At 35.8% G+C, this 17,530-nt stretch overlaps 2 protein-coding genes across 3 annotated transcripts; both read left to right on the top strand.

The window, feature by feature from the left end:
- Positions 1-3,770: 3,770 nt before the first annotated feature.
- LOC148553175 (uncharacterized) lies at positions 3,771-11,196 on the top strand. 2 transcript variants are annotated; one of them, XM_088493883.1, is made up of 7 exons: positions 3,771-3,836; positions 7,755-8,611; positions 8,721-8,968; positions 9,048-9,765; positions 9,856-9,963; positions 10,051-10,440; positions 10,946-11,196. In XM_088493883.1, exons 2-4 carry the CDS (start codon positions 7,858-7,860, stop codon positions 9,258-9,260), a joined length of 1,215 nt encoding a protein of 404 aa, XP_088350009.1. In that variant the 5' UTR covers positions 3,771-3,836; positions 7,755-7,857; the 3' UTR covers positions 9,261-9,765; positions 9,856-9,963; positions 10,051-10,440; positions 10,946-11,196. The 2 variants fall into 2 exon arrangements, 1 of the variants encoding a protein (XP_088350009.1); XR_015892287.1 differs by lacking the exons at positions 3,771-3,836; positions 7,755-8,611; positions 8,721-8,968; positions 9,856-9,963; positions 10,946-11,196 and having other exon boundaries at positions 9,121-9,251; positions 10,051-10,184.
- On the top strand, positions 4,188-5,891 carry LOC110263745 (uncharacterized). Its single transcript, XM_021105514.2, has one exon. The coding sequence runs from the start codon at positions 4,194-4,196 to the stop codon at positions 5,889-5,891; it is 1,698 nt and encodes a 565-aa protein (XP_020961173.2). The 5' UTR covers positions 4,188-4,193.
- Positions 11,197-17,530: the final 6,334 nt, after the last annotated feature.

The following is a 17,530-nucleotide window of genomic DNA, read 5'->3' as shown; positions in this document are numbered from 1 at the left end:
TCCTAAACATAACCCTCAACCATACTCACAAGCCCCTCTTTACCAACCACCTTCCTATGACCCTCATCCACCATATGACTAATCACCCATACCCCATCCTTGTGACCATTATGTAAGAAAATCCATATCACTGCAAGAAAAATACCCATTCAGTCACACTTTTTTTAAGCTACATTTGAAAAGTGTAGCCTATTCTAGGAATAGGCTACGCTTTTCTCCATGTTTCCTTTTTGCAGGAGAATTGGAATCACATTTGTGGCATCACCTGAAAAGCGATGCCTTAGATATTATAAAGATCACTTATAAAGCGTAGCCTTAACTTAAGAGTTATGGGTTCACTTTTTACACCAAAGAAAACACTTTTAAAGTTTAGCCTATTTATCATATTTCAGGTGCATTTTAAAAGTGTTGCTTAATGTATTTCAAGTCAAATATGTCAACACTTAGTAAATTTTGTTCACATTTCACCAAATATACAAGCACGCGTACAGTAGACACTTAGGCAAATAATAGAAACAAAATAACATGGCCATAGACACTTAGGCAAATAAAAACAAAAATAACATGGCCATAGACACTTAGGCAAGTAAAAACAAAATAACATGGCCACTGAACTCACGATCCCTAGCTAGCTAATCACACTCCCTTCATCACCCCCAAATCAGAGAAGACCACTGACGGCGTCAACCCTCACGGCGTCACCGCTCACGGCGTCACCATCTCCACCACTCACTCATCTTCATCACTCACGTCTCACCACGCCGCCACTCGTCTTCATCACCGGTTCTCGTCGCTACGCGCTGACATCAGGAAGATCGACTGTGCGCTCGACTAAAAGCTTTTCTTTATTCGCTCACCGTCGTGAAGAAAGGTATGTATCACCTTCATTTGGTTTCTAAATCTGAGAGGGTAGGGTTCTGATTTTCGAGTTGCAATTTGGGGGTTTGGTACAAAATTCTTTGAATTCGTGAATTGATGAACATGCATGCTAATCTTGCGGCGCAGGAGAACTCAGAATTTACTGGTTTCATTCCGTTATTGCTGCGGCGCAGTAGAACTCGTGAATTTGGGATTGTTGCGGCGCAGGAGATCGAACTCGTGAATTTGGGATTGGGGTTTCATTCCGTTTACGCAGGTACTGTATAGTTCATAAGCCAACTTTCATTTCAATTCCTTGTTCATATACATTATCTTTCAGTATAACAGAGGAACAACTTCACATTGTTTTTACGATTTTAGTTCCTAAGTTCCTAACTGAATCTACATTATAATAATTCTTATAAGTCAGAATTTCAATTGGATCCCAATTTTTTTTAAGTATATAATATTTACTAATAAATGTAAACAAAATATTTATATTATTTGTTGTGTCATACCCTGTTGAACATGAAACGAATCTACCAGTGGATTTTGCCATTTTGATTATATCCGTTAGAAAAATTTTACTTTTGGTAAATGGTTTTTGATTGGTGAGCTGGTTCTGAATTTTGGATGATGTTGTAGTAACTATGAGTTTGGGTTGGGGAATTTTTTTTTGTTCTCTTCTTGCATACTTTTAATTTTTTTCCCCTTAAGTAGTCACACTACTATTAGTTGAGAAAATCATCCCTCCATCGAAGACCAACACTGGCATTCTCTTACCAGAGAAGACCACCAAGGTCTTAATTCATACCCATTTCTCCTTTACTTCTTTATCTCAATTATGTCTTTTATTTTTTGTCTCAAAATTTCTTAATGCAATTTCTTTTTGTTTCCACTTTCCGTTATGTGTAATTATTCTCAACAATCCCACTATGTTTTTTGTTTAGTTGATGCCCCTCGGGTACCGAACTTTTTCAGAGCATTGTTATTAATTATTATTATTCGATCCATGGTTATCTACACAAATGTGTTGAAACTTTTGCTTTTTTTCCCGTAATTTGCCATTGGAAATGTATTCCTCCTATTATTTTATTTTATTTTTTTATTGCACTTGTATTTATGTTTCTCTTATCACAACTTAATTGTTAGAGGGAGAAAAGTTAATGTTAGATTGATATGATAGGCTAAAGAAAAATACCAAACATTTTTGCACCCCAATTTGATGAAGAACGAATGATTGTAGGATCAATTTGTGGTCAAATGCTATAAATTAGTAGTAATCCATGAAAGAGTTCCCAAACTGTGAAATACACTTGTGAAAGTTGATTATATGTCTTAATTCTGGGTTTGATTCTCATAATTGTCTTTCGCTTGTTGCTTATCGTTCTCTACTCTTATAGAATTCTGCTCCACATTGATGAAACAAAAATGTTTTCCTAGTTCAAAAGTTTCCTGTGCAATCAGTGTTAGTGTTTCGTATTTTTAACACACAATTTCTTAGTATATTTTGTGTTGATTGCTTCTTGATCGAAGTACATTTCATGACTTGGCGATTGTCATTGAGGGAAAAATTGCTTCCCTGGTTCAAATTTTTTTTGTGTAATCAGTATTAGTGTTATGTTCTTAACACGGGTTTTCTTATTATTAAATACGTCCAATTTGTGTGGAACTCTTGCTTGATTGAAGTGCATTTGATGACTTGGTGACTTGCTTTAGGTGAACTCTGGAAAAGTTATCGCTGTTGGCCCCGGTCTTCGTGGAAAGGACGGGAACCTAAACCTTTTGGTTCAGTTATTATTGTCTATTATGAATGGATTTTGAGTGAAAAGCTTTGTTGTATATGATGATTGATGAAGAAGCTTCCCTTTCCATCCACAATTACTTGTTCTATTAGGAATACACAAGCTCAATTACATTCCAGCACTTCCTTTTTATTTTTCCCTCTGATTTCTCCAATTCAAATCAATTTGCACTTTTTAAAACTTGAATAATTAAAATCCTGTGTGTAGAGCAGTGTCAAAATTCGGAAATAGATTTTATATATAATAGATTTTGATAATAATTCATATCACTCACTGTCTCACTCTGCCCACCTCCATCTATTTTCATAACATTACTTTTATTTTTTAAAGTTAGAACTTCCAAGGTTATATTATATCACAGGCTCTGCTCCACAACAACTTCAAATCCGTGACTTATTGAGATTTATGATAATATTTTTATTCTTAATTATAAGTCGTTTAATAGTCAAACTGGTCCATGTGAAAAGATTTACGTTGTTCAATTCTGCATACTCCACATATAAAATAGTAATACTCCATTATATGTAGGACTGGCCAAAAATACATTGTTTTTAAAATAAAAAGGGCCTTAAGACAATAGTGAAATACATTTTCATTATTATTTTGCTGCTTGAAAAGGGATAATTGGAAAGGTATAAAAAAATTAAGGACCTGAATTACCAGATTCTTTTTCAGATTCTTTTCACTATTCTTTTCCAGATTCTTTTCACTATTTTCTAAATGTATTTCATTGTCTGCTGCTGCATGGATGACCCATGTGGTTTGCATGAATGGCTGCCAAGTTCATGGCTTACCAGTTACCAGGATAATATTTTGATTAGCTCATGACTTACCATTAAATCGTCTCACTTCTACTGACCTGAATTGAGTTCTGAGAAGCAAGATTACTTCCTTTTATTTTTAGTTACTCAGTTACTCATGCTTTGGATTTGAATTTTGGGCTGTTATCAGATTGCTTTTATTTTCCAAATAAGTTACCGACCTGAATTGAGTTTTTTTATTTTTTTTCCCTTACATTTTAATTATATCTGTTTAGAATTTATGAAAATAAATCAAGAGTAAATAATATCATAGTCTAATCTCTTAGTATTTTACTTGGTAACAAACAGATTGAAGTTTTTGGTTAAAGCTCCCAAGTGGATTTTGTCAAAACATTGATCGTGTCATGGCAAGGTACAATGCATATTTTTTTTACTTTATTATTATGCTATTAATTCATGTGTAGCTCCACTTTGATTGCTTTATTAGTTATGAAGTTGCAATTTAACTTATTATTTATGTACTATAAATTCTTTGTTTTCCTTAATTTGTTTTGCTTCAGCGAGTTTCTAGTAAAATGTTTAGAGAATTACTTCTAAAGATTAGGAACTATTTCCTAACCTAACTACAAGGCTATGAAGTCCGTTTCATAGCCCATGCCCCTTATATTTCATAACACCCTTCCTCCTCTACTCTTGTTATCTTCACTTTGCGACCCCTTATAAATTTTTCTCCAAAAAAATTTAATAATTATCGATTAGGTTTTGTGATATGCCGAAGGATTGGATAGATCTATCGAGGTATAGCGAAGAGTATATCAATGGTGTTATTAGTTTCTTAGAGTCTGCATACTCTGAGGGAGAACCGGACGGACAACAAATTCAATGTCCTTGTAAGAGGTGTTGTAACATTGAGTGGTATAGAAGAGATGTGGTATTTGACCATTTAGTAGCCGACGGATTTGTTAAGGGATATAGAACATTGATTAATCACGGGGAATGGACAATCCCGATGGTGGTTGATGATAACACGGATGATGAAGGTGCACGCGATGACATCGAAGGAATGCTTAATGATGCATTTGGAGATCATGCTGAGGGTGTTACTGTAGGTCCAAATGAAGAGGCTAAAAAGTTTTATAATTTAATAGATGGGGCAAGTCAAGAGTTATACCCGGGCTGCAAGAAATTTTCTACATTATCTTTTACCATCCGCCTGTACTTGTTAAAGTGTTTGCACGGTTGGAGCAATGCCTCCTTCACTTCCCTTCTTGAGCTATTGAAAGAGGCAATGCCTGAAATTAACATAACTCCATCTTTCCATAAGACGAAGGCTATGATAAGAGATTTAGGTCTGGATTATAAAAAAATTGATGCTTGTCCTAATGATTGCCTCCTGTATAGGAAAGAACTAAAGGATGAAACACAATGTCGTGTATGTGGAACATCTCGATATACTGAAAATTCTAGTGATAATAGCGAGAACCAACCTCACAAGAAAGGTCGTCCTATTCCTGCAAAGACTCTGAGATACTTTCCTATAATTCCAAGACTTCAGCGATTATTTATGTGCTCAAAAACGGCAGCTAGTCTGAGGTGGCATGATGAGGAGCGCGTTAAAGATGGGACGTTAAAGCATCCTACTGATGGACTGGCATGGAAGAACTTTGATGAAATAAATGAAGATTTTGCAAAAGAATCATGCAATATTAGACTAGGCTTGTCAAGTGATGGGTTCAACCCATTTCGTAGCATGAATATTTCATGGAGCACGTGGCCCGTAATGTTGATGGTATACAACTTGCCTCCGTGGATGTGCATGAAACCTGAATATTGTATGCTTTCTTTGCTTATTCCTGGGCCACAATCACCTGGCAAAGATATTGACGTGTATCTACAACCATTGATGGAAGACTTGAAGTTGTTGTGGGAAATAGGGGTGGAAACTTATGATGCATCAAAGAATGAGACCTTTCAAATGCGGGCAGCTCTTTTGTGGACAATTAATGATTTTCCTGCGTATGCTATGTTGTCTGGGTGGAGTACAAAGGGAAAATTGGCTTGCCCTTGTTGCAACAAAAATACCTCTTCTCTACAACTAAAACATAGTCGGAAGACAGTTTATATGGACCATCGTGTCTTTTTACCCATGGATCATCCATGGAGAACCAATACAAGGTCTTTTAATGGGAAGCAAGAATTAAGACCCCCTCCACCTGTTATAGAAGGAACGGATATTTTTGAGATGCTACAAAATGTTGAGAATGTTTTCGGGAAGAAGCAAAGTACATCAAATAGTTTCCCATGGAATTGGAAAAAAAGATCAATTTTCTTTGAATTGCCTTACTGGCACAAGAACCTGCTGCGTCACAACTTAGATGTCATGCACATAGAGAAGAACATACTTGACAGTATTATTGGAACTCTTTTGGATATCCCAGGCAAGACAAAGGATCATCTGAATGCTTGATATGACTTAAAAGATTTGGGGATCTGGAAAAATCTTCAACCAAAGGAGGTGAATAATGGCAAGAGAACAAAGTTGGCAAAGGCATGCTTTTCTATGACTGCTGCAGAGAAGTCAATTTTTTGTGGTGTTTTGAAGACAACAAAGCTACCTGATGGTAGTGCTTCGAATATATCACGGTGTGTACATCTAGCAGAAAAAAAAATTTCTGGGTATAAGACCCACGATGCTCATTTTTTGCTACACTACTTACTACCAATACCGATTAAAAGTATTCTTCCTGATCACGTGGCCATTCCATTGATTCGACTAAGTTCCTTTTTTCGTCGCATATGCAAAAAGTTAATCACACTGGAAGAGATAGATCGACTGGAGTTAGAGATTGTGGAAACATTATGCCACCTTGAGAGGATCTTTCCCCCTAGTTTTTTTGACATAATGGTTCATCTTCCTATTCATTTAGCAAACGAGGTGAGATTGGGTGGTCCGGTGCAGTTTCGTTGGATGTATCCTCTAGAAAGGAACATGTGTACATTAAAGTCGTATGTACGCAACAAAAGTCGCCCCGAAGGTTCTATTGCAGAGGCATATCTGGCTGAAGAGTGCTTAACTTTCTGCTCAAGATACTTGCATGGAGGTGTGCGAACAAGACTTAATAAGCGACCTCAGAATGATGATGATCCTAATGACGACGAAGTTTTGCCTTCAAAGTTGTTTTCTAACAAAGGTCGTTCGTTAGGCATGGGAAATGGAGAACCAATTAATCTCGATGACATATCAAGTGCTCAAGCCCATGTATATGTATTATACAATTGTGAAGAAGTCGCAGATTATGTTAGGTAACTTAATATAACTTATGTTTATTCACTAAATCAAGTGCATTTAGATTTTTTCCGATCAAACATAACTATTATTAACTACAGAGAGCATGAGGATGAGGTTAACAATCAACGGGGAACAAAATGGAGAAAAGCAAAAGTTCACAGTAGAACCTTCTCGCAGTGGTTTGAAACTCGAGCGAGGGATCCATATGTGCTTGTTTGGCTAAAAGAATTATCTCGAGGTCCAAGCTCTGTTGCAAGAAGATTTTCTGGTTATATAATTAATGGATATAGGTTTCACACTGTGGAGCGTGAGGCAAGGAGAAAAACACAAAATAGTGGTGTCACATTAACTGCTTTAACTTCAAGCTTTGCAAGTGCTAAAGATAAAAGTCCAATTCAAGACACTGTAGCTTATTATGGCAGGTTATTTGAGATAGTAGAGTTAGATTATTTTGGGCGTTTTAAGGTTGTATTGTTTCGGTGTGAGTGGTATGATGCTGGGAGAGACAAGTATGGTCTTACATTTGTTCACTTCAATAAGAAATGCTACCAGAATGAACCTTTCATACTAGCATCTCAAGCACATCAGTGTTTTTATGTGCAAGATCCATATGAACATAACAAACATTATGTTATGGAAACTATCCCAAGAGACTTATTTAAAACAAATGACAAATCTGAGTCTGAGGCCAGTCAAACCTTCTATAGTGAACAACACGAGCATATAACAAGTCCTGCCATACCAGCTGATGATGGTGAACTTATTCTGGAGAGGAATGATCTACGACCTACAGTTATTGAAACGGTTCCCCAAGTGACTTCTGCCCAAGAATATGAGGCAGATTTCATTGGAGATTCCGATTCTGATGGGTCAGCCTAAGCAATTTGTTGCTTAATATGTACATATGTATAACTAAGTTTTCTTCACCTTTTTATTTGTAAGTCATATTTTTGTTTTAATTTCTCATTTTGTTAGTGTTTCTTATAGGATATGTCACTTTATTGCTTATATTAACTCGAGTTAACTAATTTATTTGTGTAGGAATAAAGAATTTATTGATCTTAAAGCAACATCAAGTAAGAATTTGCTTTGACAATTTGAAGCCAAGAGACAAAGGATTGTAAATGAACGCAAGCAATATGTGATGCAAGGTGCAGCACGTAACGACAAGGAGGAAACTATGCCAATGTTGGATGTAGTCGAAAGTCAAAAAGAGTTGAGTGCAACCAAAGGAGTGAAGAAGTGTACGTCAAAGAAGCTGGATTTTACTCATTTACAAAGCACACTCAGCACAATCAACAAAAGGATGAATTTCATGCCTGAAACCCTGGAAGTACAGCCAAGCATTCTTGCGCAACAACCAAAAAATAAAAAAAGAAAGAATCACTTGACTGTGGCTATGGCTGAGAAAAAGAAGCATGAAGTACAACATGAACCGTTAACACAAGGCTTGAACAATTCTAAGCTTACAAAGGTGGGTGCAGATGAACTTAAAAGGAAGCTCGATGCAATTCGTAATATGAATAATAGCATGCCAACAACTGTAAGCCAAGATCGGAGTTGTGCAAATTCTACTCAGCCCACAATCAACCAAAGGCAGCAGCAGATTATTCAAGTCACACATGGTAGAACTCAAAAAAGGCAACATGACACTACTTTGCTGAGTTCAAACACTACCCCACAAGCTGAAGATTTAATGTCGGAGCAAGATGGATCAAGAAAGGAAAAGAGCAAGCCAAGGGTAAGGGCTACAACTATTGATGAATTTTTAAAAGAAAATGGGATAGATGTAGAAATTGACGGACTAAGCTCTGAACTAAGTGATGATGTGGGAGATAGCTTTCCACTTGATGAAAATTATTATTCACATGTGATGGAGGACATTGATGATGATGGAGGTAATTTATTTCTATCATTTTTTATATTTTTTTTGTAAATCATAATGCTTAATTTTTCAATTGGCATCACTAATTGCTCCCTAATTTTCCCCCTACTGCATGAAACTAGGAGAGCCAAAGAAGAAGAAAACCCGGGGAAAAACAACTTGCAAAGAGATTTATGCAAGAACTATGGAACAGCGGGAAGAAGTTATTTTTGATATTGGACAGCCAGTAGGACCAACCGATCAAAGTGTGTCTAATTTAACTAGTTTCGTAGGAACAATTGGGAGAAATAAAAGATTTGTGAGTCTTTTGTACAATAGCTGGCATGCTGTAACTCCTAAAGCTAAGAAATTCATGTGGAACTATGTTAATGTAAGACTCTTCTATTATTATTAAATGTCGATTATTTTAAATATAGGAAGGTGCGTATAACACTGTTGATATCATGCAGACCAAGTTTATCCTCCCAGACAGTGGAGAAAAGTGGGTGATCCAAGCAATTCGGGATGCTTGGAAGCGGTTCAAGGGAAAGATTAAGCAGAAGCACTTTGTTCCCTTTGATACCATCGAAGATATGGTGAAAAATCGACCGACACAAGTTCCAGAAAGTCAATTCATAAAATTGATCTATTATTGGAGTCATCCTACAATCCAGGTAAAATAGTTGGTACTTTAATTGCAAATATATTATTGTTTGTTAAGACATAAGCAAAATAATGAAATTTCAATTGATAATGTTGGAATCTGTCCTCTTTCATGCTGTACAAACACATATCCATTCTGATGTAGGTTCTTGAACTGAATTGAATTTTTTTAGGATATATTGCTGCCAGTTCCATTCTGAACTTCTGAATTTCTGTATTTACAATTCTATTTTTGGCTACTTTATTTGCTGTAATTTTAAGTTGCTGCAATTCTATTTTCTATAGTTCTGTTTTGTGCAATTTTGTTTTCTGCAATTCTATTCTGTGCAATTATACCTGCTACTATTCTGGTTGCTGTAATTTTGTTTGCCGAAGCAAAATTTAATTATATTGTTCTCTGTTTCTATATGCTAACCTTTTATTCAATTATAGTCAATAAGTGAAAAAAATAAGAAACATAAAGAACAGCAAAAGTTTCCACATCGCATGGGGCCAATCAATTTTGGAAGAGTACGAGTGGCTCTGGTATACTTATTTCATATTTGTGATGGGATTTGTTTAGTTAATTTTAGTTATGTTGTTATAGACTTACTTATTTAAGGCTTTATTTTATAGCGTGCGACAAAGGAAACAAATGAGGAACCAAAAAGGTTTGAAATGTTCCTTGCTACTCGAACAAGTCGGAAAAGGAAGGAAGTTGATCAGGAAACATAAGATGCAATTGTATGAGAATTCATAGAATTACTAATGATTATAAATCAAATTTAGGATACGGTAACTAATTCTATGTCAAATGTTTCTTTTAATTAGGATGAATTCCAAAACCGGCAAGCTGCTGGTGAAACAGATGAGGAAGCTTTTGAGTCTTTATTTGGAAAAGAACAACCAGGTCGGGTTAGGTGCTATGGAAGATCTATTACACGACGTGACTTAAAAAAGCATGCAGAAATTTCAGAACTCAAGCAACAACACCAGGAGGAAGTCACATCTTTGAAGGCTGAACTTGGAGACATGAAGGCCAAACAGCAGCACCAAGAGGCTGACCTTCATGGATTGCGAAACATGATTAAGTTACTAGTTCAGCGATCTGAACCTGGAATGAGGCTGGAAGAAATTGAAGCTTTGTTACAAGATGCCCAACACTCTCCAATTGATGCAAATAGCGCTCATGGATCAACACATATTCCAAACATAAATATGGTATGACCAGTTTTTTCTTATTCTCTAATATTTGTTTATATATTGTTAATTGTTAATTAGGATTTTGAGTTTAAAATTTTTATTTGTTAGAACTTAGGAGGATGCCATATCTTTTTAATTTGAACTGAAATTGAAGAAGATGGAAGCTGTGATTTGGTTTTTTTGGTTTTGTTTTTTCATTATGTAATTTTAATATTATTGTTATCAGGGTGAAAGCTGTAATTTTTCTGATTTTTCTGGTTTTGGTTTTCTGATTTTTCTGATTTTAGTTCCCATTTAGTATGAAGTTGTGTTAGTCCGTTTTTTAGTTGTCCTTTATGGTGATTTATAGTATCCCCCTGAATGTGATTGTTATTTTAAAGCAAAAGACTTTGGTGATATGAAAAGTAGAGTAGTTTCAATTATCCTATGCCTCTCGGATATTGTATGTGTTATTAATCTGTTAATTACTTTTTTCTTCTTGTACTTTTTCAAATTATAATTATTTTTCTATATAATTATGCAGGATAATTCTGAAGATGTGAATGAAGATTGAGATGCTTATCATGATGGTTTATTGACAAAGGTGGAAATTGAAAGATGTATGGTTGATGATGATGTCTTTTATTAGAAGCTAAGATACATTTATATGATATAATATTTTGATTTTTCCTAGTTTATTAGTAGTAAACTCTAAGTGCATTATATGAGTATACTTATTCTAATTTGAGATGTATGAATGCTCAAAATTATGATCATTCCAATATTTTTGGTTCATTGTATACTTATATTTTGTTTCAGTATAATTTTTATTGTTTAAAGATTATTGTATGGTATTATTATATATGTATACATTTTTATTTTATAATAATTAACTAATTTAATTAACAATACAGGATTATATATATAATTATATTCTCAAATATTAGAGTTTAGATAAAAAATTGTTAGAAATTTCTGTTTATATATATATAAACAGAAATTTTAAAAAAAAAATGAGGGACAAAAGGCTACACTTATATAGAGTAGCTATAGGTATACTATTTGCTACATTTATAAAGTGATGCAGTAGCTCTGAAAAGTGTAGCCTATTCTTTAGAATTATGGTAACCATTAGTGCTGAAAAGCGTAGCCTTAGATCCTGAACAGCATCACTTAAAAAACGTACCCTATTCTCAAAGGCGAGAAGCGTAGCCTTTGCTACAGAAAAGCGTAGCCTTTGAGAATGGGCAACACTAGTATAGGCATCGCCTACAAAAGTGTCTCCGAAGTCTAAAAAGCGTAGCCTTTTCCTAAGGCATCATTTTTTTTTGTTTTGGCTACACTTTTCAAGTGTACTTGAATGGGTGTTTTTCTTGTAGTGATAGAGCCACCACAATTCCAACATCAATACTCCCAAGAACCATATATTTCATATACACCACCTCCATATTTCCACCAAGAAGAACCACCTTTCTATTATGAACCTTTCCTCCAAAATGATGAACCTTCCTATCCACCCCAATCTCCAATGGATGATTATCTCACTTTGCTACGTCAAGGGCAAGAAGAAATGCAAAGCGAGGTACTAGGATTCACGGCTGCCTTGGACAAGGTGGTAAATCGATTAGCCTCCCAATGCTTGAGCACTCAAGGAACTCCCATAGCCACATGTGGAGAATTAATTGAAGAGCATAGTATGAAGGAGAGATTAGAAACTCCGGTGGAGAATAAGGAGTGGGATTTTGTATTGGAACAACTGGAGGAAGCTATGATTGTTGAAGAAAGGGAAGAAGTGGTTGAAGACTTGGGAGATGCAGAACCTCCATGCGAATTTAAAGTCATAGAAAACCCCTCCGAGAAGATTGAATTTGATGTTAAGGAGGAGAGTGCACAACCTCCAAAATAATTATTGAATGAAGACTTGGAAGGAATGAAGCAAGAATTGAGTTCCCTTGGTGATGAAGATCATGCATCAAACCGTCTTGGTGATGAATCCTTTGAACTTGTAGAACCTTCTCCCGGTGAGATAGAAAGTAATATAGAGGTAGACTTCTCTCATCCTCCCAAGTATGATTTGAGTGATGGAGAAGAGAAAGATGAAATTGATGAACAAAGGATTGAATTTGAAGAAGTTTGTAAGGAGATGGAAGTAACCAAGGAAGAACACAAGGGAGTGGAGCTTGTAAGGCCGTTGGAAGTATTTCTCCCCAAGCCATCACCATCCATTCTTTCATTCAAGTGGGTAAATCTCTCATCTCTAAGCTTTATGATTCCACTTGAATATGGTTTGCTTGAGACGGATGGCCAACTTAGAGCTCTTTGTGGCTTTAAGTGCAAAAGGGAGTTGGTTAGTGGTTGATATTGTAAATCAAAGTCCATGATGGTCACATGTTCAAGGCTTAATAGAAAGGGTTGGTGTAGAACTAGATTGCTTGGGTCTAGGATGATGTTTGGTTGCTTGATTGAGAATTCATCTTGCTCACCACCCGGGTGGATTAATGATAATCAACTTGAAGACGGGTGTAGAAACAAGATACGGGATCCGGGAGTACATGTGGATCACTTTTGGGAACCCTTAGCTTGTGAAGAACTCCATCAAATCTTGGAGATATTAATTTTAAAGAATTGAGCTTATTGGAAGTCCAAGCATTGGTGGATGTTCAAGGATGGTTTCAAGCACAAGCCACCTTGACGAGGAGCTCCCCATAAGTCCAACTTAAGGAAAATAAATAAAAGTGCTAGGTGGGAGACACCCCACCATGGTAAAATCTTTTCATTTTTTCTTTTGTAAATATTGGTAATTAGTTTAATTTCATGTTTTGATTAGTTAGTTGAGTATAGATGGTAGTATAGTGTGTTAAATAAGGTTTTATGGTATTTTGGTAGCTATTTGGAGGTTTGGAATGCTTGGTTTGGTGCAAGAACTTGAAAAATTTTGAAAAAACAAAGCACCAATCTACGCGTACGCATGCCCCACGCGTACACGTGACCCAAGTTTTTTCGACCATTGATGGGTGGAAATCAAATTCCACACCAAAACTCACTGGCAAGTGTATCGGGTCGCATCAAGTAGTAATTACTCACATGAGTAAGGTCGATCCCACAGAGATTGATGGATTGAGCAATTTTAGTTAGGTGACGAATTTAGTTAAGTAAATAATTGATGATTTGGGAGAAGTTTGAATTACAGAAGCTAAATTGCAGGAAATTAAAGGGAGAGGGGAAATTGACAGAAAAATAAAGTGCAGAAGAGTAAATTGCATGAAACTTAAAGTGTAAGAAAGAAAAAGAGCTGAAACTTAAAATGCAAGTAATGTAAATGACTGAAACTTAGATTGCAAGAAATGTAAATGGCAGAAGCTTAAAGTGCAAGAAATCTAAATTACTGAATCTAAATTGCTGAGGAATGTAAATTGCTTGAATAGTAAAAAAGGATTTAGGTGCTGGGACTTGGAATTGAACAAGAAATAGCAAACTAAAGTAAATCAGAAAGATCTGAGATGTAAGACTTCAGATCTGGATCTCAGTAGCAAGAATAGAAATGAAAAATTGCTCAAGAAACAAAACAGCAAGAAAACTTGATTCAATTATGAAATCCTAAAGAGAAATTGAAGATCAAAGAAGAACGATGAGATTAGAAAGCAGATTTAAATCTCAATTACTCTCTTGATCAACCAGAAAATAAATTGCAGAAGAAGATGAAATTTAAAACAGAAGAAAAGATTTAAATTCAATCCTTAGATCAATTGAAAAGAAAAGCAAGAGATAATTCTCAGAATTTGAATCAATGGAGCTCTTCAATCTCTATTCAAAAACAGAAAGTAGAAGTTACAGAAGAAAGAAAATGAAAACAGAAAAAAAAACTCAATCCAATTCCCCCAAATGAAAATTCAAAAGTAAAAACTAAAAACTGAGCTAAGAGTCCCCAGGTAAAAGTCCTCTACAAATCAAATTAACTCCTATTTATACACTTTCTATTTTTGATTTTTAGAATTTGGAGTGGGCTTTTCAAATTGGTGAAGATGTGGATCCAAGATGGCATTTGATTGAAAATGGTCCATGGGTCCTAGCTCCAGTGGAGCGCTCCGTTAAGTAAGAAAACGTAGCGCTCACTTAGCTCCTTCTCATGCTTCCCTTGCGCCAATTTCCTCAGCGCTCATGGTGCTCAGTTAGGTGATGCAACGTAGCGCCCCTTGCTTGCCTTGGTCTCCCTCTTCAAGCCTTGGCTATTTCATTTTTGTAGCAATTTCCTTGTAGTAGCGCTCAGTGAGAACCTTTGAACGTAGCGCTTCCTTGTGTGCATGGTTCCCCTTTCGAACCTTGGCTGCCCCATTTTGGAAGTGTCGCTCCTTGCTTTTCTTTGTGCCAAGCCCGAAAACGTTGAAAGAGTTACCGTAGCGCTCCATTCTTTGAGCGCTTTGCCTTGCTAATTGAGCGCTCCGTTTGGTGTATTAAGTGCTATAATTGAGTGCTTTGCTCTTCGACCCCTTGTCACTTGCGTTCAATTTGTGAATGCTCTGCTCAATGAGTGAGTGCTTTGCTTGGCCTTGTTTCTTGAGTGCTACGCTTTTATGGCAATGGCCACGCTTTGGTTGAGCACGCTTTCATGGTTCTTTCTTTTCTTCTCCTACAAGCAACCAAATAAACGTATCACAGTATCACCAAATTCACAAGGTTTCTATATCCTTCATAAAATCAACTAATTCTAGCTTAAATCTTATGATTTTGTGTTAATTAAATATTGGTTGATTGATTTAACATAACCATGAAAATTCACTCCAAATCACTTGCTTATAGTGCAAGAAAGTGCATAAAACCTAATGAAACAAGTAGAAAATGCTTGAAAAGCTAGCATAAGATGACTTGTCATCAACCATCCGCGCGCACGCGTTACCCACACGTACGCGTGGATCCCAAAATTCTACCTCCCAGCCAAAAACCCGAGAGTTGCGCCTGCAGTGTGCTAGACTTGCGCCTTTAGTACAAGCTAACCCACGCGTACGCGTCACCCCACGCGTACGCGTCGCTCCCATTTCACCACCCCACGCGCACGCGTCACCCGACGCCTATGCGTGGATCACCGTGTTTCAACACTCCTCTTTTCTTCTCTCTTTTCCATTTCTTTCCTTCTTCTTTCTTCTTCTCTTTTCTTTCCACCCCTCACCCATCATCCAACACTACCAAACACCATTTAACACCATTTCTTTTAGTTATTTAGTTAATTAGTTGTTTAGTTAGTTTAATTCTCATTTTGTTTTCTCTTTTTCTTTGATAAGTGTTGGATTATTAATCTTGTTTACTGTTAATTGCTGTTGATTACTGATGAGATGTTAGTTTAACATAATTGTTGTTAATTTTCATTGTTGGATTCTCTTGTTGAGGTTACAATTCGCTACTCGATTTTGAAGTTTTCATGCTTAACTTTTGTGAATACCAAGTACATGAGAATTGCCCTCAAGCTTTCTAAATCTTTTGAATTGCATGATTTAGCCACCATGTGATTTGAACCCTTTTCTTTGATTAGGCAATTTCTTGATGGATGATGTTGTACATTTATTTTAATGCATTGTGTTTCTTGATCAAATGCATCCAATTGTTTTGGCTTGAATGCTTTCATGCTTCTTTATTTCTTGTTTGGTTGTTTTACCCCCCCAAGTTAAGAGCATCTCAAGCACACTAGAACGATTGAAGTACATGTTCTTCTTTGTGTAATTGTTACTTAGCTCTCTATGATGGTGTGTGTATTCTAAAAGGCACCTAATTTAGAATTTACACACCTATTTTTCATCAATGTCACACTAATTCCACTCACTCTATTCTAGTGATTTACCTCATTCCAACAATGTATGCTTCCTTGCTTTTGCACTTACTTTTCTTACTATCCTTCCTTCTAATTTCAGGATGAGTCATCTTAAGCAAAAATAAAAGCGGGAGAAAGAACACACAGCAATCGGTTGATCCACCAGCTAAAGGTGGCAATCCAGAGAGTCGTCGTACCCCCTTATTCATCTTTGGATGCACCGAGGACGGTGCAAACTTTTAAGTGTGGGGAGGTCGTCCGACCAGTCGACATTTTTGGGTGACAAATTTCTAATCCCAACACTTTTGCATTTCATTTTTTAGGTCTTTTAGGATTCTTAGTTGCATTTTCTTAGTTTGCATATATATACATAATAAGCTTAGTCAAAATAATGAGATTTTTTCAAGAATTTTATCTATAGGGTACCTCAATTGATTTGAGTAAAAATTTTTCATTGAACTTGCTTGAATTATATATATTGTGGAACATGTTTTGAGCTAAGAACACAAACTTGTGAGCTTTGAGCCTAATGGTGTGGTTACATCTTATAACCACTTATTTTCTTTCTTGTGTGTATTATTCTCTCTCTATGATTGTAATCTTTGATTTATTTGATTCTTTATGTCTATTATTTTGTGTATGAATTCATTTATATGATTGAGGCCATGATTTCATTTAGCTCACTTACCCAAATAGCCTACTTTTCATCAACCATTGTTAGCCAATTTTTGAGCTTATTTTAATCCCCTTTGTTCTTAATATTAGCACATTACAAGCCTTAAAGCGAAAAACAATAAATGTCCTTTATTTGGATCTTTGATTAGCTTAGGCTAGTAAGTGTGTATCATTCAAGTGTGGGAAAACTTGGGACATTGGTTGGGAAAAGGTGTGTGTTGTATTTTTATTGAAAATATTGGGAATTGGGTACATGCTCATGTGTTAATTAAATGTAAAATCATATGCATTGATACTTTTGTATATACTTTATTGCAAAAAGAAAAAAATGAGAAAATAAAAAAAAGAAAGAGAAAAATATATACATCAAAAGAAAAAAAATAGAAAAAGAAAGAAAAAGAAAAAGAAAAGAAATAAGAAGGGGACAAAATGCCCCAAAGTGAAGCTCAATAATAATCAAGGCATATGAGTTATGATCAAGAAAAGAATGCATGAGTATGTGAAAAAGTGAAAAATGGGTAGTTAGGTGTGTTTAGAATTGTATAGGTTGCTACATAGGTTAGGTGGAAAGTTTAAGTTAATCAAAGATTCAAATTTCAAGTCCACTAGCCATATGCATCCTACCTTGACCCTAGCCTCATTACAACCTATGAA

Source organism: Arachis ipaensis, chromosome B7 (assembly GCF_059453495.1).
Source record: "Arachis ipaensis isolate K30076 ecotype BB chromosome B7, ASM5945349v1, whole genome shotgun sequence".
Taxonomy (NCBI): domain Eukaryota; kingdom Viridiplantae; phylum Streptophyta; class Magnoliopsida; order Fabales; family Fabaceae; genus Arachis; species Arachis ipaensis.
Note: the sequence above shows the minus strand (reverse complement) of the source record. Positions and strands in the feature narration are given on the sequence as shown.